This window comes from Furipterus horrens, unplaced genomic scaffold (assembly GCF_987537825.1).
Source record: "Furipterus horrens unplaced genomic scaffold, mFurHor1.1.pri manual_scaffold_3, whole genome shotgun sequence".
NCBI lineage: Eukaryota > Metazoa > Chordata > Mammalia > Chiroptera > Furipteridae > Furipterus > Furipterus horrens.
In genome coordinates, this window is record NW_028327173.1 from 42,207,961 (window position 1) to 42,233,804 (window position 25,844).

Genomic DNA, 25,844 nt, shown 5'->3' on the forward strand with positions numbered 1-25,844 from the left:
AACAGTAGGGTGAGCATGGCCTTTGGAGCCTGACAAACCCAAATCAAATCTCCATTCTACCACGTGGCACCTGTGTGACCATAAGCATGACTTTGAACTTTCTGAACCTCAATTTCTTTATCTGTAAACTGAAGAAAATGGCAGAAGTATTATGAAGACTAAATATAAGAATGTGAATAAACTAATCAGCATGTAGTAGGTGCTTGGCAAATGTTAGCTGCCTTCCATTGCATTTACCCCCTGCATTCATTTGTAATTCCTTTTTCAAAAAAAATAAAAGCCATTACAATTGTCATTTGTTACATTGTGAGCTAAGTACATTACTGACTAATAACATAGAAACTATTTAAACCACTCTCAAAACTGTAACCTTGTCCTACATCATGTCACATATTTTACAGATTGCTGCTTTTTTTCTCCCTAACCCCTGTTCTTTTTTCTAAGGAAGTCCAGATGGACCCAGATGTATTCTCATAAGCCAGGTAGCCTAAGCCAAGGGTTAAAAATCAGGCCTGCTTCACAGGCAGATGATCGATTCATAACAAAAATTGCCTCCTAGCCATAGCCCACAGCTGAACACTGTTAGTCTGAAGCCATCGTTTCATTTGTTTCTGATTATTCTGCAGTGTTTACATATCTTAAGTATTAGCATGGTCTTTTGTAAGAGTCCAGGCAGAGGGCAAACCCTGCCAGATCAGCTTTCTTTCTGAGTGCCCTTTATTCTTTTAGTCCCCTTACGTCTGTGTTACAAGCCATTTCTCTTTTATAAGAACTTATCTAAATAGGGAAACCAATTATAAGCAGTTTCTTTTTTTCTTTTCTCTCTCTCTCTCTCTCTCTCTCTCTCTCTCTCTCTCTCTCCCTCTCTCCCTCTCCCTCTCCTCTCTCTCCTCTCTCATCCCATGCTATCTGTATCTGTTGAGTTTGCAAGGCATATATTCCATTCAGGGCACAGGATGAGTTACGCTGGTTCCAGATCAATGTTAAAGAAGGAGATGTCTGCCTCCTATGTTTTTGGCTCTCCTTTTTACACCCCACCCCACCAGAAAAAAAAGTGTCTTGTGTGTCTTGGGAAGGGTTTGGACTTGAGTTACATTTGAATTTAAATCCTGGTTTTTCCCTGTTTGTAAGCCTGGGAACTTATTAATCTCTGAAGCTCAGTTCCCTTCTCCATTAAAACTGGGCATAACACAGGCTCAACATCTTTGGAAGGGGACTGTATATGAAAGTGCTCCGTGTGGAGATGACAGAAGGCTTCATAACACTTCAGCTGATTGCAGTGGCTCCCTGGCACACTGGACACATAGTCCAGAAATGGCAGGAAGGAAGGAGGGCCTGACCGGTTGTCTGCTGGGGTGCTGGTGCACATGCCTTTTATGTGCTGTCCCTGGTAACACATGAGGTAGTTGAAGAATGTTGGGTTTTACGTCTTTTTTCTCCTCTCTTCTCCTGACCTTGTCCCATCCAACTATCGCTGTGTTTTAATTCTCTTGTCAGTCTCTTTGTTATAGAGGCGATGTAAGGGATCAACTTCTTCTCCCCAAGCACCTCAGCTGACATTTGACACACACTTCTAAGTATATAACACCTTTCCAGTTACATAGTAAAGGAGCTACCCAAGTGTCTATGGGTAGTTTTTAATTCTCTTTGTCCAGTCTGTTTAGTCTTGTCATCTTTGATTAGACCAGAGATAGATAGAGTTCTGCACATGAGGATTCATCAGGTCTAGACTTGCGTGGACATGTCCCAGACTCTCCTTACGACACCTGGAAAGCAGGAGCATGTTCTGTTTGGGGAGCACTGCCTAAAGGCTATGATCGATTCATATACACAGAAACTCTGACTTCCATGAAAAGATGCCCTGATGCGCATCACCCAAGGCTCCCTTTGACTTTACACAATATGCTTTTAACAGTGTAAACCCCAAATTGTCTTTATTCCCAGTGAAAGATCTCCCTATGAGAAATTAGCCCATCTAAGTGATAGCATTGGCGCTTACGTTGCTGTCTTCCCTGGAGCCAGTACAATCTCTGTGTCCTGCTTTAGGATTCTAGTCAAGATGGTGTCAGATTTCACTTTTTAAAATTAAACTCCTCATGTATTCCAATCCATAAAGAAGCAGTATGCCTTGGCCAGTATGGAGGAGATGATATTAACACAGGTTATATATTTCTAGGTCACTGAATGTACCAGGCACTGCACCAAGGTCTATAATTGACTGTGCCACATTTAATCTTTACAGATCTGTAAAAGAAGTCTTATTTGTCTTATTTTTGAGATGAACACACCAAGGACCAAGGTCACACATCAAGTTAAGACAGACTATTGAGAGTCAAACCAGAAATTCTACGTGGTCAGATTTATGAGATGATATCTGGGGCTAGACAGTGATATCAAAGCAAAAGGTCATAACAAAGGAAACATAGAAACTGATCAGGAGCAGGGCAGGAAGAAAACATGTCTGTGAGTTAGCAGGGAAAAATCAGATGTCTGACGGAGGCACTGTGTAATCAGGAGCCATGTGCTTGTTGCAAAGGGAAAGGCTGTATCAACCTTGTCTGTAGCTGCTGATAAGCTTCAGCTGTGAGACTGCCCCCAGGTATCTGTTTAACTGAACCGTAAAATCTGTAAGAGGGGGCTGCTTTTCCTAAGAGCTAGTGTAGAATCAGAACAGAGCATTGGCTGGCCATGTTTGAGAAGCACTTAATAATTGGTACTGTGCTCACTCGTAGGGGATCTAACAGAAGGAGAAGATATGGTTCTGATTCTGAGGATCCAACTCACTATGTGACATCAGAGCACCAGGGCTAAGAATCTATTCTGATGGGTACTGCACAGAGCACCCTTCCTCCTCATCACCTACCCCTCCTCCCCCACCCTCCTGGCCCTCCTCCCTTACAGAAACCACAGAAGGGACCAATAATTGTTTACCTGCCACAGACTGTTTGGCTTGTGAAAAATGTGCAAGACATGATTTTGTATCTTTGGAGTCACAGAGTTCTTGGAGCTTTCAAAGGTGAAAACCAGTCTGAACCCACTGGAACCAGCCAGTTATGTGTGGAGAGAAGGCCAAGTATGGCTTCTTGTCTGCAGGGAAAGAAAACTTGGGAAAACTTTAAGAAGGCCTCAATGTTTTCTTGGCTGTTCAGTCTTTTGCAAAGCAACTTTGGGTGCATTAAGTATAAGTGAATGAGAAACATATGAATTACATTTCTACTGCGATCATATAAGGGTTTGAGAATGCTGAAGAATGAAAATTAAGGGTTCAAAAAAATCCAAAATACTTTGAAAATAATTAAGGACATTGTAGGCAGTATTTGGCTGCCTCCCTCTATCTCAGATTTGGGGACTGCAATGGTACCTCGATTCTCATCATTAGTTCGTTCCGGAACTCATGACGAGTGCTGAAACCAGTTCATACAATTTCTAGCAAGAAGATGAGTCCCATGCAAGGGTCGAGTGTTGAAACATTGTTTTCTCATCAAAATGCGATGAGTACGGGGTTTGACGGGTTCTGGAGCCAGCGAGTACTGAGGTATGACTGTATTTGGTTGGGTCACAAACCTGCTCACTGCCCTCCATGCCTGCTCAAACTGCAAAGCCCCAAGAGTTCTCTGCGAACAAGTTTTATGTGTTCTTATTGTGCTCAAACTGAAATAAAGTGGGTTTCTAGGAAGGGCAAACTATTTACTGGAGGACTCTTAACCTTTCAGAAGCCTCCACATAGAGGAGAGGAATATTGGGCAAGCCTGAATTTTATTTACCACTTGCCACTTACAGGTGATTGGACATGTGTTATATTTAGCTTGCTCTTAATGATGGGGACAGTGTTATGTTAATGATAAGCTTAGCCATGCCTTGCATTTGTGTGGTGATTCAGTTTACAAAGGATATTATATATATACTACCTGTTCAGTACACATTACATGTAGATTTATAGATATAAGTATGAACACTTAAAAACAGATGTTATGACCGCCTACAGTCTGGAAGTACAAGAGAGTGAAGGGAAGATACTAGGGGGACCACTAACCCAGCACTGGGCTACAAGTCAGGGTTTAGAGAAAGCCTCCCAGAGAAGGCAATTTTGAGCTGACATGTAAGGGTTCGTCAAGGGAAGGTGAGAGGGAAAGAAAGCCTTTTAGATGGAGAGAGGAGAGTTTATGAAAGAGAGATAAGAAAGAAAATGGCACGCTTGGGGAATTTCTAGGCTGTGATGGGCTTGTTGCTGTGAAAAATGATGGGGCAATGGATGGGGAAATGATAACATGTGTGATTAAGCCAGAGAAACGGATAAAAGCCAGATCAGAACAGTTTCATGTGTCATGGGGATTTCTACAGGATTTAAGTAGGGGAAAGGATATGATTAGGTTTGCATATTAGAAAGATCATTGTTCTGGAGGTATGGAAGTTGAAGTCTTTGAGCCGGACTTATGGGGATGGAGGGTGGAGGGTGGAGGACAATGTCTGAGGCAGTGACACCAGCTTAATCACTGTTGCAATAATCCAAGCAAGAGGTGATAAAGGACTGGGCTGATAGAGTGGCGATGGGGAGAAACAGAATAGCTTGTATTTGAAGAGTAGAGGTGACAGTACATGTGACCTATGGTGGGCAGAGGAGAGAGATGAAAATGTCAAGAATGGTATCCTGGTGGATGGGTAAATAGGGTACCATTCATTGAGACAGGAACCCCAAAATAAGAGTAGCTTTGGGAGGAAGGATGGCAAATTCTATTTTAGACACACTGATTATAGACATTCAGGTCAAATGTCAAACATGGAACTCAAGAGCAAGACCCTGAGTTTGGGATAAAAATCTGAGACTCAACAGCATGAAAATTGTTATTACATACATGGAAGTGGATGGGCTACCCTCAGCAGATGTGTGAGGAGAAAATTCAGGAGGGAAGAAGAAGAAGGACCTGCCAAAGATACAGAGCTAATAAGGGGTAGAGGCTGGACCTGAACCCAAGACTTTGGGCTCCAGAGCTTTCCACTGTCCCAAAAAGGAATAGAATTAAACCATCTGTTGTATCACATTTCTTGAGAGCATTTATGTCCTAGGATTTTTATATACATTATACCACTTAGGACTCATACAAAAATTCGATGATAGATGAGATGATCCCCATTTATAAATGAAGAGTCTCAGAGAGAATCAAAGGCTAATAAAAGACCTAACCAGAATTGAGACTCAGATTTGTCTGACTCCAAGTTCTCTCCTCATATTACTAAACCATGTTCACTGTCTTTAAGATAAGAAGACATATTTCCTCACTGTTCCACGGAAGAGGCAAATAACTCATTATAATTGAAGCTGAGAAGTGCAAACATAGAGGTGAATGCTTAGAGTCCCCATTCATAAACGGAATTTCTGTGCTCTTTTTTATATTGTGTAGTGAGTTGGGAGTTGGCTGGAATGCATATAAATGGTTTTTTTTCTAGTAAGATGATAGCACAGTCCATTCGGAAGGAGAGATGAGCCACCACGGAAATACTCGGTCCCACACATGCTTGTGGCTACCCTCTAAAATTCCCAACCTGGCTGGAGGCACTCAAAACAAAACCTCCTGTTCCCTTCCAGGACCACTGGCGCCTGGAGCCTGCCTCCTACCCCAGCCAGAGGCTTAGGCCACCCTCCGGATGATGGGGAGGGGGAGGACAGAAGTTGATGGTGCTGAAGTCACTCTGCAGTAACTCCAGTCATCCCCCAAAGTGGTGTGAGCAGGTGCCTGGGCTTTGTCGCTGCAGGGAAGGCCAGCTGACAGTGCCATAGCCTTAGGTGAAATGCAGCCAGTGGCATCCCGCAGTGGAGCCAGCTTGGGCACAGACATGAAAAGAGGCAGGAGCCCATGGAGAAATGTTTCTAATCCCTGCTCTACCACTTCTGATCCTGGTGATCCTGGGCAGTTTGCTGACCCTCCTCACGCCTGTCTCTTCAGCTGGAAATGGGCAGAGGAGGCTTGACCTCACACACTGTCAGGGTAATTGTAAGCCTGAATGCAAATGTACATACACAAGTCACTTGATGCCTGATTTACTCCCTGGCCAAACCCTGCATCCCAGCTCCTACTAGATTGTAAACTTTAGGAGGACAGGGATTATGTCCTTTACATGGCTTGGAGGCCCACCTTTCTGTCTTTTCATCTTTAAAACAGTAGTTTGAATTTAGTGGGTATTCAATAAATATTTGGTTGGCCAAAAGTTCCTTTAGTTTTTCCATAAGATGGCTCTAGTAGTGCTTAGTTGTCTTTAACTTCATTCAAAAGTTTTATTAGATCGTATTGTCAGCTGTCATACCAGTGTGCACTTAAAAAAAATGATCAAAATTGGTGAATTTTTGTGTAGCCATTTTAATATTGAAGATGGAAGAAAATACGCAACACTTTCGGCACAGTATGCGTTATTATTTCAAGAAAGGTAAAAATTCATCTGAAATGCAAAGATAGAAAAGGATTTGTGCAGTGTATGGAGAAGGTGCTGTGACTGATTGTGTCAAAAGTGGTTCGCGAAGTTTCGTGCTGGAGATTTCTCACTGGACAATGCCCCATGCACAGTTGGGTAGATCAGTTGAAGTTGATAGTGATAAAATCAAGACATTAATTGAGAACAATCAATGTTATGCTACATGGGAGATAGCTGACAAAATATCCAAAGAACAAAGTTATTGGTGAGAATGAAAAATGTGTCTTTTATGGAAAAAAGCCTAAATGGTCTTTTTGGCCAACCCAGTATTACTCAGCTAATGTAAGATATGGATAGTAACCACTAAATACAACCAATGATGGCCATAGTCAAGTAATCCTGCAGTAATCTTGGCTACAGGTCAGAGAGATAGTAGAGTAAAGTGAGTACTTACAGAAGCTCCAAGAGACTACCCAATGCAACCTCATGAGCCCCAGTCCACATGCGGGCAGAGTCTGTGTGAAAATAGCTTGCTAGAGAGTTCTGGTTGACCAGCAGGGGTAGAATGACTCAACTTCATGGAATTTGGGGGATTTCAAAGACAAAAGAGATGTTAAAGATCTCTAGTCCAATTATATTTATTTTATAGATGAGGAGAAGAAGGTCTAAAGAGGGAAATAAGCTGGTAGTTCAGAGCTTGGATCCTGAAATTCCTTCTCTACTATTTACTAGTTATTTGATCTCCTTCAGCTTAGATTTCCTCATTTGTGGAATAAGTATAATGATAGGCCCTATCTCATTGGCTTGTCATGAGTAGTAGATATGACTGTGTCTCTAAAGAGCCTAGACGCTTCTTTGGCACAATAATAACCCTGCAATAACTTATGGCAATTACTATTTAATTATTTCATCTTATTATTCTTATTTCTATATTATTATTGACAGACATAGAGAGTGGTTTCACTGAGGCTTTTTTCCAGCCACAGCTTTACAAAAGTTGATTTTTTGACAAGCAGAAGGGTATATTGATGCAAAAATATATCCATCCTTCAACATGTCAACATGTTTTTTTAATATTTAAATTGCAGAACTTTAAGCTAAGCCTTCATGAAAATCAAAATGCTTCTTCAGCTTCATGACTCTGAGTCTTGCCCATACAGCCCTTTCTGCTTAGGGTGCCCCTCCTTTACTCTCTAAGGAGGCACTTATTCCTCCTTCAAGGACAAGCTCTGGTGTGGGTGCCCCTGGAAAGGTACACTCTTCCCAGGCAGTGTGGGCTCTTACCACACTCCTCTCCTACCTTACCTAACACGTAGCATATATTGTTGTAATTTTTACGTCTGCCTGGTCAGACATAAAGGGACCATGTCACACCATTACTATCATTATTATTGTTGTTGTTGTTGTTAATTTTGCCTTATTATTTTTACAGCCTTGTTGCTGATCTTTGTGCCTACATATAGTGTGCAGCCAAATATTTTGTTTCATGGTGACTTTCAATAGCTTTCTTTGTATTACACATAATTAAGGAATATATCAAATGTCTGCATACAGTTTAAACAATACTAAATTGAATACCCATGCACAAACACCCATGAAAAAGAATACTATGAAAAGGAATATTGCCATTACCTTTTAAGTGCAAAATTTAGCTATAAATGTTAACTATATTTTTGTTGTATTTTGCTTAATTGTCTCTTTGAAGCCATTTTGAATCTTGATTTGAACATGTCCAAAACAACCAATTCTCCAAGTTTATATCATCTGAAAATACGATAAGCTTTGCTTCTATATCCTCTTCTACTTCATTATTAAGACTATGGAGCCCTGGCCGGTGTGGATCAGTGGATTCAGTGCTGACCTCCCAGTCAGGGCACATGCCTGGGTTGGGGGCCAGGTCCCCAGTTGTGGGCATGCGAGGCAACCGCATATGGATGTTTATCTTCCTCACTTTCTCCCTCCCTTCCCCTCTCTCTAAAAGTAAATAAATAAAATCTTTAAAAAAAAATAAAAGAAGATTGACTCGGTGGGCCAAGGATTGATCTAGAGACCTTCTTACGTGGTTGCAGTTTTGTTGGATGTGGTCATTCAACCCCTCACCTGACCACTCCGTCACACAGACCTCGTTTCAAGGAGAAATAAGGTTCATTCGATATTTAACACAAATGATACACTCTTTATATGTGACAGCTTATTTAATCTTCACAAAAGTCCTCCAGCATTCATATCATTCCTCCCATTTTGGAATTGAGGAAACTGAGACCCAGCAAGATTGCCTTGTGCAAGATCCTCTGGCAAGAATGGCAGTTGGGAACAGAGTCACGATAGGCCTTGGCCTCATTTATGTTCTCTTCTTTGTTCTTCACATTGGTATTGGGGAAGACTTATCAAAGCCTTTTGGAGATGAAGATTCTCTAACCTACTTCTGTTCAAGACCAGTTTTGTTCAGTTTGAGTGAGTCTATATTGGTTCTAATGACTCTTGCTTTCTGCCCTTGAAGGGCAAATGAAGGATTCAAATGGTAGCCTAAAAACATGGCCATATTTTGGCAGAGCTTCAAATAGAACCTGTAGAGTGTGATACCTCTCTGCTTTGTATTGTTATAATTTTGGACATGTTATTTAACCCTCTGCCTCAGTTTATACTTCTGTACAATAGGAATAATGATAGTCTCTTTCCTTAGGATTTTTATGAGGGTTAAGTGATTTAATTCCTGTAATGTGCTTATAAGGCCTTTAGTAAGTACCCAGTCAACCTTAGCTGCTGTTGTTGCCAACAGCACCATTATTACTGGGAAGTCAGTGTCCTGTAAGGGCACCTGTTGTCAGCAGAGTAAAATGAATTCTCTTTTTGGCTAAGAGAGCAGCCTCCAGGCCAAGATAGCCATCAGCATGGAAACAGCTTTCACAAAAATATTTTTAAATATTTAGGTTTATTGCAAAGGATTAAGGCACACATAAATATACAGATGTGCTTTCTCTTTCTCTCTCCCTCAAAACAAAGTATTACCCGGATTCTCTGAGAACACAGGGTTTGGGAGTGTTTGGAAGTGCTCTGGGAAACACTGCTGTGTCTTTGTTTCCTTGCTTTACTCAGGATGTCTGATGAGAAGCAGGTGTCATTTCAAATGTCTGAGCTCTAACAGGAGTCAACTCAAAACTTTCTCCCTGGAGAGAGCCAGGCAGAGCCTCCGCCTGACATTTCTGAGCAGCAGAACCATAACATTCTGATGAAGTTATGCCACAGATGACACAGGATCATGCTTAAATTGTGAGATTTGGAGGGGGATCCATGCATGAGCTTTCTAAGCAATTTATTTACGCAATTAAAAAGACATGCAGGGTTTGAGGCCTACATTTGTCTGGGTTCAAATCCCACCTCAGCCAGGTACTAATTGTGTGACCATGGACAAGTGAGTCAGCTTCTCTGAGACTGATCTATCAAATGGGGCTGAGAGTTCTGGACGGGAGATGGTCCAGAGCATAAAAAGAGACAATTTTATTTTGGTGGGTGTCCATCTACATATCCTTTCAAACCCTGGGTCCTAAGTGGTTGTGAATATGCACTGTCTTAGTCACCCTAAAGCAGCTGTTACTCACCCCAAGGCAGTTTAGGGAGTAGTTTCTAATGTTGACATATGATAAAATTTTCACTGGCGAAGATAAAGTAATAAAAACGGAGCCCATTATATGTTCCCCCTGGCTGGAATACTTCATATCACACACACTCATACACAAAGGCACACACATATCCTCATACCCACCTGGATAATATCTATATATGTTTTATATCACCTTCTCTTAAAAGCCTTCCCTGACCCCATGATTACGTACCTCACTTACATGCTTTTATTGTAGCTTTTGATTTTCTTTAATTTCCTTATCACAGTTTATAATAACACATATTTGTGACGATTTGACCAATATTTGTCTCAGGGTGACCAATCAAAGGTCCCGGTTTGCCTAGGACTGAAGGGTTTTCCAGGGCACAGGACTTTCAGTGCTAAACTGAGGAGAATCCTGGCCAAACCTGAATGGGTACTCGCCTAGTCTGCCACCCTCTCAGGAATGTAGGCTCCAGGAGGGCTGGGACTTGCTCTTTTGCTTACCACTTATTCCCAGCGCCTGGCACAGGCATGGATCACAATAGGAGTTCAGGAAACATCCTTTGAACCAGTAAGAAAAGGAGTGAATATATCAATGTAAGTGGACCTGTCTTTTCTTGTAGAACCCCCTTTTTTCTTTTCCCCTGAGACTATTTTTTCTCTTTGAGGTATAAGATGTCCCATTTTCACAAATTCTTTTTATTTGGCAACATTTAAAGCTGACAGTGTTGTGTAGTTTCCTTTTCTTCCCTTACTTCCTTCCTCTTTGGGAGTTGGAAATTCTTCAATTCGAGGGCTCATAGTTTAGTGAAAAGGAAACTGGAATAGTTGGGGTCAAGATAGTTAAAGATTTGTCCCTGTGCTAAAATGCTGGACTATAAATTTTATGATGGCAGAAATTATGCATATTTAGTTCATTTCTGTATCCCCAGGACCTGGCATAGGACCAAGCATATAAGAAGGGCTAAATAAATGTTTGTAGAATAAATGAATGGCTGATTCTCTGCCCAGCATCAAGAGTGGACCTTGTGTGCCAAATGCCCTTGGATTCCCCCACCCTTGAACTACACCTTTCTGCAAACATAAATACGACTTCAGCATCCATCCCTGCTGGATGGATGAGAAGCATGTACCAATCCAGAGGAGTGAACACACGGTCCATCCTTGTCTGTCCTGGCTTATCTCTGTAGATATTTTGCTAACACCTTAAAGGACTTCCGTGGTCTGCTACAAAAAAAGTGGTGGCATCTTGACTATTCAGTGCACCTCACCAACATAGCTTAGTTACAGCTCTTTTCTTGACCTGAAATGCCAGTTCTACTTTATCCAGTGAAATCCTGTAACTCTAAGCTTATGTCTCTGTGTCCCCCACAGTTTATGTTTGTCTCTACCATCCCATGGACCACATTGTATTCTGTCTGTCTGTTTACTTGTGGAGCTCCCTGTAGATAGGCAGCTTCTTGAAGACAAGAAAGAACTCTGATTCATTTCCGTGTCTCTGGCACCCGAGAGATGGAGAAGGCATCCTGTAGGGTGACTAGTAAGTATAGGTAGAAGGAAGGGAAAGTTATCTATTACCACAAAAATGCTAGGTGATAAACACAAAATCTTAGTGACATTCAATAAGATGTGTTTTTCTTCGCAAATCTATCAAATGGCTGTGTGATTCTGGTGATCTGGACTTGTTACCTGCTGGTCAGCTAGGAGGATTTGGTGATCTTATTTTTACTCTCTCATTTATGTGAGCATTACCTGCAACAGCTGGGCTGACTCAGCCCTGGTGCATGACTTTCCACCCAGCAGGCTAGCCTGGGCATGTTCTCATGGCAAAGGTAGAGGAACAAGTGGAGGGGTAGAGAAGCACACAGGCCTCTTGAGGGTTAGGCCTGGAGAACTGACACAGTGTCCCCTCTACATCATTCTGTTGGCCAAAATAAATTACCAGGCTGGCCCAGATTCAAGATCCATCAGAGAAGCTGCAAGGTCACATTGCAAAGGGGGTAGATACATGGATGGGTAGAAAGTAGAAACCATTTTTGCAATCAGTTTACCACAGAGAGGGAACCAGCAAGGAAATGTCTCATTAGTTTCTTTCCAAAATGATCTCCTTTGCTATCCTGGCATTTAAATGAATTTATCAGAAAGGTTTCCAAAGATGAAGCCATGCCTTTCCTTTGGAGAGAGTGACTTCCCCAGCACAAGAGGTATTTAGTAAGAAGCTGAATTCCATAGTCATAGAAACAACAGATGGGAAAAGGAGAAAGTACCTTCTAGTCCTAAAGGTCAATATTTTCACATATTTTGTCCCTTTCTTTCCAGATTAGCAAAGACCCGATTTTTGTACCAGGAGTCTGGGGCCCTTACTTCTCAGCCATGGTTCCTGAGTTCTGGCTGAATGAAGGTGGACAGAGTGTTACTGGGAAATTGGTAAGCCGACACTTTTTCATAATGGTCTTTAATGTCTTTACACCCATGACTAGCTCATTGAGTCACACTACCCATATACTGAATATCTGGAGGGTTTGCCAAATCCTAAATCAGAAGAATTAACTTTCTCTTAGTGCACAGTCCAACATATGGAGCAGCGTGTGCAGCACATGCTTGCCCAAGGAATCAGTGCTGGGCCAGGCAGTGACGACTAACTCACCTTCTCATCTCTCTGTCACACAATAATTCGTTTTTCTCATGGCAGCGAGAGTGATGTTATAGTTTGTAAAAAGGACCGTGCTCCTGTCCAGCCCAAATTCTTCAGTGGCTCACCATAGCCCTTGGGCATAGTCCAAATAGTTTTCTGTGTGCACCATTTTCTTTGCAGTGTATCCCCTCCAGTTCCACACAGGTATTTGTCACCAAGGCTGGACTGCCTTACTCAGAGCTTCCCCAGGCCTTTGATTATTCTATTCCTCTGTGCCTTTGTATATGCTTCTGTCTCTGCTTGGAGAGTTTTTTACCACCTTGATAATTTTACTTGTCCTTTTAAGACACAACTTGATAATTTTACTTGTCCTTCAAGACACAACTGTACTTCTTATCACATTCTTTTATTCTTACAGGTTTACCAATCTGTCTTTTCTAGAAATCTATGACCTCCTTAAAGGCAGGGATGCTTCTCTTTGTATCCAGCTCATTTCTTAGAAGGTGCTCACTAAAACATTGTTGAATGCCTTTAGTTGCCTAACAGAAGGTCCACAAAAGTGAGAGGAGCGCTGTACCACAGATACAAGGCACAGAGTTGGCACAAAGCAGGGTTAAGAAACTCTTTGCAGGGAAGAAAGCATTTGTACTGAGCCTTATAAGATAAATAAGAACAAAAGAGGCAAAGAAGGGTAGGAATTCTCTTCTAGGCAAGAGAACTGGCATAGGAACAAGGACATGGGAGTGATAATAACAAGGCATATTTGAAGGTAATTGCAAATAGTACAGAATTTCAGTGGTGGCATAAACTTGTCTTAGAAAAATGGCTTACAATAAAAGAGTTGGGGAGGGACCACATCATAAGAATTCCCTATAAAGCATACTAAGGAATTGAAGTTTATCTAGTAGACCAAAACCAAGGGGAAGCAGTGAAAGGTTGGAAAAATGGGCAGGAATGTTCAGATCTCAGCCGTAAAACTGTGGCTAGCAGCACTGAGGAAGAAGGCCTGAGAGCATGTAACTACAGACAGGGAGACCAGATTTAGTAGGTTAGTCCACAGACAAAAAGCCGTGAGGGCTTGAATGGGGACAGTGGCAATGATAACTGAGAATTCAGGTCAGGAGATCAGCTGGCCCCAGAAAGATGAGATGTGGGAGGCAAGAGAAAATAATACTTAGCTTTAGTCACTCAACCTCACATTTACTATGTTATATTGAAATCATCTGTTTATGGTATGATTTCCCAACCAACTCTTCTCAATGTTCAATCAAATTAAAAGTGATCTGATCCAAAGCTGAATGGGGATGCAAATGACTGTTAGTTTCCATTTCTTAGTGTATTGCTGTTTTATACTTAGCTGCCTCAAATTCTCTCTCAAAGTCAATGGAAGTGTTGGTGGATGGCTAGCTTCAAAGAACATGTTCTCTGCCCTTGTTCTTGTGACAGGCTACAGAGGTGAATTAAATGAATTTGACCCCCATCAGTCCCTGGTTTAAAGGAGTTCACTGTCTGGTAAGGAAACTCAGTGGGTATAAAATAAATAACATCTGACTGGTCTTAATAACGAATGCTAGAAATGTCGGGAAGCAAGACATCACTATATGCCTAAAGCACATTGAGACTGGAGCTTTATATTCTTCTGTTTAAACTAGTGCCATGTATTCATACAACTTTCAATCTAAATATCCGTTCCCTTTCTGTGACACACTGAAAACCTATTGCTGAAATATAACCCTTTTCACCCCACATCATGGTGTAAGCACCCTTAGCAGACCCAGAACTCGTAGATGACACAACCAAGAGGCTTTCTTTTTTTAAACAAAGATAATGATCCAGTAAAGCAAATCTTTGTGCCAGATGCATTGTCCATGAAGCTGTCCATCAATAGATTTTCAGGGACTTCGTATGCAAATTGAACATCTGTGTCTGTCTGGAAATGCTTTTCTCAGTATTTGGCTCAAAGTTTGCTCTGTTGCTATGTATATAAGCGATCTTTGCCCAGAAGTTATGATGTTGTAGAGAAGAGCTGGTCACTCTTTTCACCATTAAAAAAAAAAAGCCCTCCATAATAGTCCAGGATAATTTTTCACTGGAGTCATGGGAATTGTTGGCCTTTATCTACTTAGTTGATTTGCACCATCAACCAATCAGGCTGCATTTGGAGTTCAACTTTGGACAGTTCTGCATACATAGTTTCCTTCAACACATGGATAAGGCATGATTGACTCATGGCTTGCAGAGAGTGAAATCTTAGGAAATCTACAAGCTAGCAGAATGGGGCAAAATATGGATCAAGCACAAAACAAACTGTCCACTAAAACATCAGTCCAGAGAGGCCAAGCAAAGAGACAGAAACTACCTATAAATCAAAGAAATAAAATATGAATTACAGTAATGATGGTAATAGTAACAACAATTGTACCTTACTGAGTGTATTGTTTATCTATGAGAAGGATTTGTATATATGATCTTGTTAATTCTCAAATGATATTCATAATAATCACAATGTCTAATATTTATTTTGAAAGCTTATTTCCCAGACCTTGTTCCAGGAGCTTTTCATGTACTATTTCATTTAGTCCTCTCAAAACCCCTATAAGATAGTAATGTTACTGTCCATATTTTACAGACAAGGAGCTGAAACTCAGAGTAGTAAGCATAGCCTGGAGAGATTACTGATGCACTAACAATGGCCTTTTACATGGTTCCCTGGTAGTTCACCTTTCCTTATTCTCATTTCTTCTTTTGTGAATTCTGATCTCTTGTTTTATAGTACATTGTTGTCATACAGGACACTGTAAGAGGAAATAACATATTTTATGTTTCGTTTTATATGCACATCATCTCTCATATGGCTTGTTTGAAAGTGTGTTTCATTGTTACATTCCATACATGTCCATAGTGTATTCCAAACACTCAGTCATAAATACACCATCTAAAGCAGAAGAGAGGAGAAAGGAGAGGTAAAGAGAAGCAAAGGAGGAAAAACAAGAGAGTTCAGAAAAACAAAAATTATCTAAACTCTACACTTGAATAATAGATATTTTGTCCCATTTTTACAATTAAATACAGATCTTCCATCACAAAGCAAGTTCTTCATTCCAAGCATGTGGTTAGATTAGTACTTTTAAAAAAATGTCCATCTGGTTAACTTCAGGATGAAGAAAAAATAGGATAGGATCTTTTCTGGCTCTGGAACCCTTGCTGTTTCATCTGACTGAGATGTGGACTCATTTTTCACTCTTTTCAAGCTTGTGCCACTAATATTTCTAATATTTGTTTCTTCTTAGAAAAGCGCATACCCGCACCCCATGGATGATTGATGTCAGTTGCATCGATCAAGCACCCATCACGGATTGTCTCGTGCTTCTCAATACTCTCTCCAGAACAGTTGTGTAAAACACATTGCTTTTAGCCCAGACTTTTTCCACAGAACAGCAGCCCATGCAGTCACTGCATCCAGATGCTGGAGCTTATTTCCAACTGGACCTTGGCCTTCCCTCCCTACACGCACCCTGTTTTATCTTACTTGAAGTCACTTTTATTGGGACAGTTGTTGGGGAAGGCAGGCTAAGATAAGTTTCTAAGCCAACCCTGTGGTGGCATTGGCTTTCTGGGATAATCGCCTGGGGTGGAGGTTACCTTTGAATTGTTTGAGCCCAGAATTTAAATTTGTGAACTGGAGCCACAGGATTACAATGTAGCAAACTGCTTCATCGTGCTCTGGCAATTTTAGGGTTTGTGCATTGTGAGTGCCTATCTGCCTTCTCCCCTGGTGCCTATGCCCATCAGCCTGGGGCTGGCCTCGGAAAGGCAGTCAGTCTGTGTGTGAAGAGCTCGCTGTATACAGGGCTCTACAGGTTATGGAGAGAGTGACTTCATCCCTTCATTCATTCATTCACTCGTGATCACTCTGGGCCAGGCAAGACAACTATCATGTGATTCCTCCAGTAGCTTGTTATCTTTTGGGAAAGTTGGATATAGAATTGATAATTATATTTTACTATAGCACATAATAGTAGACAGCACTGCCCCTGCAGCCTACTGGGAACATCTGTTAAGTGCCAAGCGCTTTTAGACCCTATTAAGAAACAGCATTTCATTGGATCTTCACAGCATGTCTCTATGGTTGTTGTTATGATATCAGTTTTACAAATGAATAAATAGTAAACAGAACAGTAAAGTAACTGGAGTAAGGTCTTTCAGTTATAAGTGGGAAAGCCTGGATTCAAACCCAAGTTATCTCCCAGAAGCTCCAGATCTTTCCAAACCTGAATCTGACTTTTGTGTTCTGCATTTCTAAGTGTTTCTTAGAGTTCTCTTGTAGATCCCCTTGAAAATAAATTATTGTCAGTTAGTGTGACTTTTTTTTTTCAAGTATCTAGAAGCAAATACACTTGGCAGGCTTTGTAAGGCTATGAGAGAAACATACATGTATTGGTATTGACAGGCTCTATGTATAGACATGGGTGTGTCCCCAGCATTGCACATTAGCTCATTGGAATGACTTCATGGATACGAAGACCAACTCCACATAAACAAGTGCCTCCCTGTTCTCTCCTCCTGCCCAGGTGTGCACTATATTTTCTGTATACCTACCTGGATTCCTTGCACAGAAAATTACCATCTTGCTTCTATTCTTTTCCCCTCTAACTCCTGTGTTTTAGTCAGTTGGGGCTGCTATATAACAAGGTGCCATAGATTGGGTGGCTTCAATACAACAGAAATTTATTTCTCAGAGCTACAGAAGAGGGAAGTCTAGGTCAGGGTGTTCACATGACCAGATTCTAGTGAGGACCCTCTTCCAGCTTACAGAGGGCCATCTTCTTGTATCTTCACCTGGCTGACGGAGGGACTCTGGACTCTTTCGACCCTTCTGAGGACACTGTTCCCATTCATGGAATCCATCCACTCTATGACCTAATCACTTACCTAAGGCCCCACCTCCCGATACCACCACTTGGTGATGTCTATGGTGGGAGGACATAGATTGAACTTTTAGTCCACAGTATCCTCTCTCAAGATTGCAACTAAAGCAGTCTTTCTAAAACAGAGATATGAACCTGTCACTCTTGGAAGCTCTCTAGCTATCTGTAAAGTCAAGTACAAACTTTTTAGAGTGGTGTTTATTTACACAGCTACTATTTATTGCTACTATGTTCAAGGTACTGTTCTGAGTGTGGAAAAGATAGTGAATAAAACAGTCTCTTCTGTTCCACATCCAAAAATCTGTCCCCTTGTCAAGCTTACGTTCTAACAAGAAGAGACAGATAATACACAAGAAAGTAATAAAGCAATATGTAAATTAACTTTATTTTATGGTTTAGGTTGTTAAAAGTAATAGAGGAGGAACGCTTGTGATTCAGGTAAGCACTCTGAAATTTTAAATAAGGTGTCAGGGTAGACTTCATTGACGTGACATTCAGACAAACAAGGAAGGAAAGGAAACCTGGGGGAAGAACATACAAGGCCAAGGGAACAACCAGGGAAAAAGTCCTGAAGGGGTTACTTGTCTGGGATATTACAGAAATAACAAGGAGACCATGTGAATGGAGCAGAGTGAACCAAAATGAGTTGTAGGGAATAAGTTCAAAGAGGTAATGGGGGCCACTGTATGAATTTTGGCTTTTACTCTGGAGTGAAGTAGAAGCCATTGGAGAATTATGAGCACAGGAGAGATACGATATGACTTAAGTTTTTAAGGTATCTTTCTGGCTGCTGCCTGCTATGAGAATAACCTCTGGAGTGGGAGTCGGGGAGATAGACGCAGAAATAGGCAGTGATCCAGCTAAAAGATGATGGCAGTAGAGCTGGTAACAAGTGGTCAGACTTTGGATATATTTTGAAGGTAGAGCCAACAGGATTTCCTGATGGAGTGAATGTGAAGTGTATAGGAAAGAGTGATCTCCAGGTTTTTGAAGATAGCATTGCTATCAATGGAGAAGATAGATTAAATGTCAGGGAGTCAGGGGGAGGAAGAAGCCAAGAATTACTCCCTGTGTTCTGACTGTAGTAACTGATACACCCGCTAAGGTGATCCTCCATTATTTGTCTTCATCTTAGTAAAGAGCACCATCATTTATATGTTTATTAAAGTCAGAAAATTAGGATTAATTCTTGACTCTTCATTTCCCCTCTCTGCCCACATCCAATCCATCAGAAAGTCCTATTGATTCTAACTCCAAAATATATATCACCAATCCATCTTTGGTTCTTCACCTTCTCTCCCAGGCAAACCACTGTCTTCTCTGTCCCAGTTTATGTTAAGTGCATCTTTTTTACATGGCATATAGTTAGTCTTGCTTTTCTATATAGTCTTATAATCTCTGCATTTTTGGAGTGTTTAAACTACCTACATTTAATGTAAAGATGAATAAGGATTTAGGTCTTCTGTTTTGCTATCTATTATCTGTGGTCACTCCTGTTATTTTTGTTTTCTGTTTCTCCTTTTGGATTAATAGAATTTTTTTTTTAATCTTTATTGTAGTTTTTCCATTACCATTTAGTCTCCTAATATCCCCCTCCCCCAGCAATCATCACACTGTTGTCCATGTCCATGAGTCCTTTTTTCTTTTTGCTCAACCCTTTCACCCCCTCGCCAACCCCCTTCCACTGGCTGTCATCCTGCTCTCCATCTATGAGTCTGTCCCCATTTTCCTTGTTAGTTCAGTTTGTTCATTAGGTTCCACATATATGTAAAATCATATGGTATTTGTTTTTCTCTAACTGGCTTATTTCCCCTTAACATAATGTTCTCTAGGTCCATCCATACTGTCACAAAGGGTAAAATTTTTCTTCTTTTTTATGACTGAGTAGTATTCCACTGTGTAAATGTCTCACAGTTGTTTTATCCACTCTTCTACTGATGGACACTTGGGCTGCTTCCTTATCTTGGTTATTGTAAAGAACACCGCAATGAACATAAGGATGCGCATGTGCTTTTGAATTCGTGTTTTGGGTTCTTTCAGATATATTCCCAGAAATAGGATCACTGGGTCAAAAGATAGATCCATTATTAATTTTTTTAGGCATCTCCATACTGCTTTGTACAGTGGCTGCACCAGTCTGCATTCCCACCAACAATGCGAAAGGGTTCCCCTTCCTCCACATCCTTGTCTACACTTGTTGTTTGTTGTTTTATTGTTGATAGTCATTCTGACAGGTGTGAGGTGATATCTCATTGTGATTTTTAACTTGCATTTCTCTGATTATTAGTGACATTGAGCATCTTTTCATATGTTTATTGGTTATCTGTGTGTCCTCTTTGGATTAATTGAATATTTTCAACTTTCAGGATTTTATTTGCATTTCTCTATTTGCTTTATAGATATCACTTTTTTTTGCATTCTTTTTAAAGGATTTCTTTAGGAATAATAGTAAGCATTCTAAACTTTTCGGTGTACTTAGAGCACATATTGTTAAACTTAATGTAAAATATAATACATTCAACTCTGTAGTTCCATTTACCATCCTTCCAATCCTTTTTGCTATAGTTGTTGTGTGTGGTATTTACAGTATATATGTTATATACCCAAAAGTGCAGTGGTTGTTGTTTGTTTAAATAGCATCTTATGTTTTTTGGGCTACCACAACAAAATACCACAGTCTGGGTGGCTTAAACAATAGAAAGAGCTCTCTTCCTGGCTTGTAAATGGCCACCTTCTCATTGTGTTCTCACATGGCCTTTCCTAGGTACATGCATGTAAAGCAAAAGATCTGGTTGGTGTCCCTTCCCATTGTAGGGACACTAGTTCTATCAGACTAGGTCCCTACCCTTATGGTCTTATGTTACCTATCTTCATGAAGTCCCCATCACCAAATACAGGCACAGTGGGGGCTGAGGCTTCAACATCTAAATTTTGGGAGGACACAATTCAGTCCTTAAGAAACAGTCATACGCATTTCAGAGAAATTCTGAGAAACAATCTTTGCATTTACCTACATATTTACCATTTCCATTGTTTTTCATTTCTTTCTGAAAATTTAAGTTTCTATCTAGTATTTCCCTGTAGCCTGAGGGACTTCTTTTGGAATTGCTTTTTTTCTTACAGATCTACCGACAAAAAAAAATTATCTTAGTTTCTAAATGAATTTATTTCACCCTCTATCTTGAAAGATATTTTTATGCAATATAGAATTCTTGATTGAGTTTTTTTTTCCTTACGCACCATTGTTTCTTATGAGAAGTCAACCATTATTTGCATTACTATGACTAGAACCGAGTAGGTGTTTGATTAATTCATTTGTTGAATCTATAAAGAACCTTATCATTCTAGGTTATATTTGGATACTAGCATGCCCATCATCCCTTCATAGGCAATTACTTTTATTTATCTTTGTACTCTGATTATTAGATTGATGCTTTGCACAAGGTAGCCTTATATCACATTTGTTTCAAGAATAAATGAACTAATTAAACTAAAAATTGCACAAAGCAACTAACTTGATGGTGACTAAAACCAACTAAACTAATTCCACATTAAATCATAATTTGTCCAATTGTAAGTGAAGTTGTTCTATGTAAAACTAATATTAAAGTTGGATGGAACTGGAGACTATTACGCTAAGTGAAATAAGCCAGGCAGTGAAAGACAAATACCATATGATCTCACCTATAAACAGAACTTAATGAACAAAAGCAAACAAATGAGCAAAATAGAACCAGTGACATGGAAATAAGAAACAAACTGACAGGGACCAGAGGGGAGGGAGGAGGGAGATAACGGGGGAAAGAAGGGGAAGGGTGTAATCAAGAAAGAAGAATAAAGGGCCCATGGACATGGACAACAGGGTGCAGATTGACTATGGTTGGGGGGCAGGGGAGAACAGTGAGAGGAAATTGGGACAACTGTAATTGAACAATAAAATAAAATAAATGGAAAAAATGTTGTAAAACTTTTTATATATTTTCTTCCAGGAATGTTTGTTGTTCTTAGGAAATGTTCAGTATTGAAGCCCACAATTCTTCCCAGCAGCGTAAAAGAAATTGTCTAGGTTGGGTTTTCTTCTTTTCTTAAATTTTCGTGAGAATTTTAAGGCTAGGAAAAATCAGGCAAAATGTTTTCACTTGGAGACAAAAAGGCTAGGTAAGTGAAGATTTGGAATAGCTTAGATGAAAAAATGTGACATTACAGGTAAACACAAATGGGAAAAAAAAGGCAGCTATGACAAGTGATGAACATTTCTCTGACCCTAATGATTGCTCTATCTGCAAGCAAGACAAAATACAGCCTCAAAGACTAATACATAAAACTGATTTTAATCGGAAAAATCTATCATGCAATAAGATGGCTTTGTCTTAGCAAAATGTTCATAGAACCTAAAACCCCTAAACTTGAGTTTGCCTTTATTATGTGTTTTTCTTGCCAACAGTTTTAATATCTCAGGCAATGTAGTTCTCTGTGTAATTTTACAAACAGTTGTTTAGTTGTCGTGTTAATTTATTAAATGTGTAAGAGGGAAAATTAGACATGTTCTTGTCCACAATCATGCCCTGAATCAGAACTGAACTCACATCTCAGGATTTCTTGTCTGTGCTTTCTGTACAAGAGTCAAACCTCAAATGCTTAAAGCAGTCAGACAGCACAAATGAATAAACAGACTGGGCGCATTAGGTTTTTTTTTTTTTTTTTTTTTTTTTACTCCCACAGAGAAGTTTTTCTTTAAACTTCTCTAGGGCTTGAATTCCACGATCCTTCCTTTGACAGAGAGATGAGCATAAATAGATCTCTAGTACAAGTAAAACATTAGTGCAATAATGACGATAAATGGATGAAACCTGGTGCCTGTTGTTAGGCTATGATGGGGAGTAGTGGTTCCTCTTACAAACTGAAGGCTGCAGGCCTGTCTGAAGGGATCAGTCACCACTCAACTCCAGCTGACTCTTGCCACAGGGGAATATGGGTGGCCTGGTATCTTCAAAAGAAACCAAAATCTGGATTTTAAGTGAAATCTCCAAATTTTAAAATACTGGCTTATTTTTTCAAAACATTATATTTCCCAAATAAAATACATCTGTGGGCCAGATGCCACCTCATACTACCCATGTTTGATCACTGTTTTATTCTGTATTGCATTTCTGTTTCTCCCATGTTCTGTTCCAAAGGCAGATGCCGGCTTTATAAGGAAGGGCCAAAAATCCAACCCAAGTTATATACTGTAAGGTGGCCTTTCCCTCTTGATCTAGACCTGAAAGACATCCTGAAGAAGATCTGACTCCTTCCAGCTCAAGCTTCCTACCTACCCAAATAGTGTGTCGACTTTTCTGCCTACCCTTACTTACAGCTGCCTGCTCTCAGCACTGAAACCTGAGACGATGCAGGCAGCAAGAAAATAATCACAGTTAGACTAGCTCTGTCTATATATTTCTAAGGCAACCACTTGGCAAATACAGTCATTGTGGTTAAACTGGTTATTTCATTGGAAAACAAGTAACCACTAATGGAATACTATGTTCTTCTATACTGTGCTAAGTGCATTAGAGAATCAAACATAAGATGTCCAAGCTTTTGAAATGAGTGCTCAGTTATTTGACAAACTGGCTTATTCTTTGCTAGTCAGGGTGGGCCTTTACCACCAAATGTAATGGAAAAAAAAAAATGTAGCTCACCATTGAGAGACTGTTCTCACAACTATTTTGGTGGTAACCCTACCCCTTTCTTTTTAAGAGTAAGTGTTATGAACTGAGAGTCACCTGTATACCATACACTCATCACAACGTTCCCTGAAAAGTGGATTTTTTTTATCCCTATTTTAGTTACAGGAGATGAGGTTCTGTGAGGCCAAGTAACTTCTCTATAGCACAGTATATAAATATAGGCCATGAATTTGAACCTAAGCCTGTCTGTTTCCAAAGTGCATGTCCTTTCCACTAAACCATTGTTTTGAAATGTAGATTTTATTATTCAGATATGATGAGGTCAGCATATCAGATGTTGCCACCAAAAGGACAGTTTCTGTTCCAGTTCTCAAGAGCAGGGAGCATGCCACCATGCAGCACCACATGGGAGCACCAGGGTTGTCTCTTGAATCTGGCCCTGGGCTGACTAGAGCAGGAAACAGTGGTCCATGGAGGAGGTGGTGGGTAGATGGACTCTGGGTTAGTTAGTGTGCATAAAAGGCATGCTCACAGGTGAGTCGAGTCCTTTACTTTCTCTAGGAATTGACCAGCCTTGGGAGAGGCAGTCAGTCCAGGGTCAATAAGGCCCCAGATAGCAGAGCATTAGAAATAGAGAAAAGAAAAAGATATGATTAATATAACCACATTTCCTTTCTTAGACCCAGAAGTTCGAAGTCATCCTTGATTCAGATTATTTTTATATTCTGTAACTAGTTAATCACTAACTTTGTTTTATTTTCTTCAAAGTGTATCCCATTCATTTATTCAATATGTCAGGCATTGTGATGGGTGCCAAGGGACTAGGAAATAATAATACTCAGAGTACAGGGTAAAAGACTGACAGATAAACTAATGATTGTAAAAGAACTTGACAAAGACCACAACAGAACAAGGACAGGGAATACCTGTGCCTTGTGTTGTTTCCAGTGTTAACCTCTGAGCATGTATGCATTTCCTGCTCTCCATACCTATGCATCTCTCTGTCCTGTACACCCTGCCAGACTTATTTTCCTTAACTTTTCAAAATTTTGCTCCCCAAATCAAAATAATTTCCTCAAGCCTCTAATTCAATAATACTATACACACTTCAACACTTATCTGACCTTTAAGAACTACTGTCTGTCCCTATGCTCCTCATTCATTCACTATTTCCAGCACTTTATTTATTGTCCAATTTAACATGCAGTTACCTGTGACCACATTGTGCCTCACAGAAATAGACACAAGTGCACTGTGTGGTAAGTGCTACCAAAAAGTACATGGTACTATGTGAGCCTGTGGTGCGCCTCCTTATGGCTCGTGTCTCCTACATTTATAATATTCCATTCATTTTTTTGAGCATTTATAATATTCCAGACACAGAGCTTGACTTGTCTCCTTCTTGTCTGTAACCACGTACGTCTCTCCATTTTCATATCTTTACTCATCACCCGCTCCTTTCTGGCATGCTTCGCCCTCAACTCTTTTCTCCTCCAAACTGCCTGTTCTTGGCCTCTCAGCTGAAGCCTCACCTCCCCCAACTGTATTAGAATTGCCGAATTATTGATCTTTTACTTTATGCTACTATACATTGTATGCATTGCGTTTCTTATTTTTCGCTGTATTCCTGGAAGCTAGGCACAGTAGCTGACGCATTAGCCATTCCGTAAATACTGAATAAACTAACTGCATTTATGCATGCACCACACATGCTAGATTCTGTGCCTCCTCCTGGGAGCTCATTTAAATCTCCCTTCTCTGACCTCTTCAAGTACTTCCCATTGAAATTGTCATCAAATCAAGTAATGCCTTACTGATGCAAACTCTTTAAGGTCCAGAATATGCGTCATCACGGTAACCCACAGCTGAAACCTGTAGGAAATAAGCATTAAAAATCTGCATTTTTTTTCCCAGTGTAATGACCAGTTGCCTTGATATAATTTTGAAACACTGAAGAACTGTACAAATAGAATTCAACAAATTATATTATACCTGGCATAGTAGTTAAGAACAAGGACTTTTGATACAGAGAGACCTCAGTTAAAAACAAAAAGATCTGTCACTTATTCCCCTGTGACCTTGTGACTTTATCTCTTTTACTTCCAATTCTCTCCTCTTCGTAGTAAACAGTAGTGTCTTTTCCACTGAGTTATGGTAAGAATAAATGAGATAATGTATGTAAAAATGTTAGCTTAGTATTAATGCATGGCAAATGAGGCAATAAATTTTAGGTAATTATATTTATACTGTTTTTGGCATTATGGTAGATACTCTCTAAATTCCAACAATTCTGTTTTGAAAGTAGCCTGGGGAAGTTGAAAGGAGGTTATTGAGGCCCAGAGAAGCTAAGTGACTTGCACGAAGTCACAGAGCTAGGTAGTATCAGAGCCAGGCAGCAAACGCAGTCAATGTGGCCCCGGAACAAATTCTCTTCCTCCATACACAGCCCTGGCTCTTAGGAAACATGCTCAGAGAGACTATCTCCATGAGGCCAAAATAGCCAATTGGTTCCTAGTTTGAATGAAAATAAATCTGTCAGAATAGTTGTTTTGGAGTCCTAGAGACACATGTAAACATTGAGAAAATACACAGATTAAGTTCAG

At 40.2% G+C, this 25,844-nt stretch overlaps 1 protein-coding gene across 8 annotated transcripts in view; it reads left to right on the forward strand.

Annotated features, from left to right (window-relative positions):
• Positions 1 to 25,844, forward strand: part of FGGY (FGGY carbohydrate kinase domain containing) — a 405,123-nt gene that overhangs the window by 258,944 nt on the left and 120,335 nt on the right. For all 8 annotated transcript variants that reach the window (XM_090271656.1, XM_090271651.1, XM_090271649.1 and 5 more), the window contains one exon: positions 12,329 to 12,436. In XM_090271656.1, the coding sequence (XP_090127782.1) occupies positions 12,329 to 12,436 (108 nt within the window). The remainder of the gene's footprint in view (positions 1 to 12,328; positions 12,437 to 25,844) is intronic.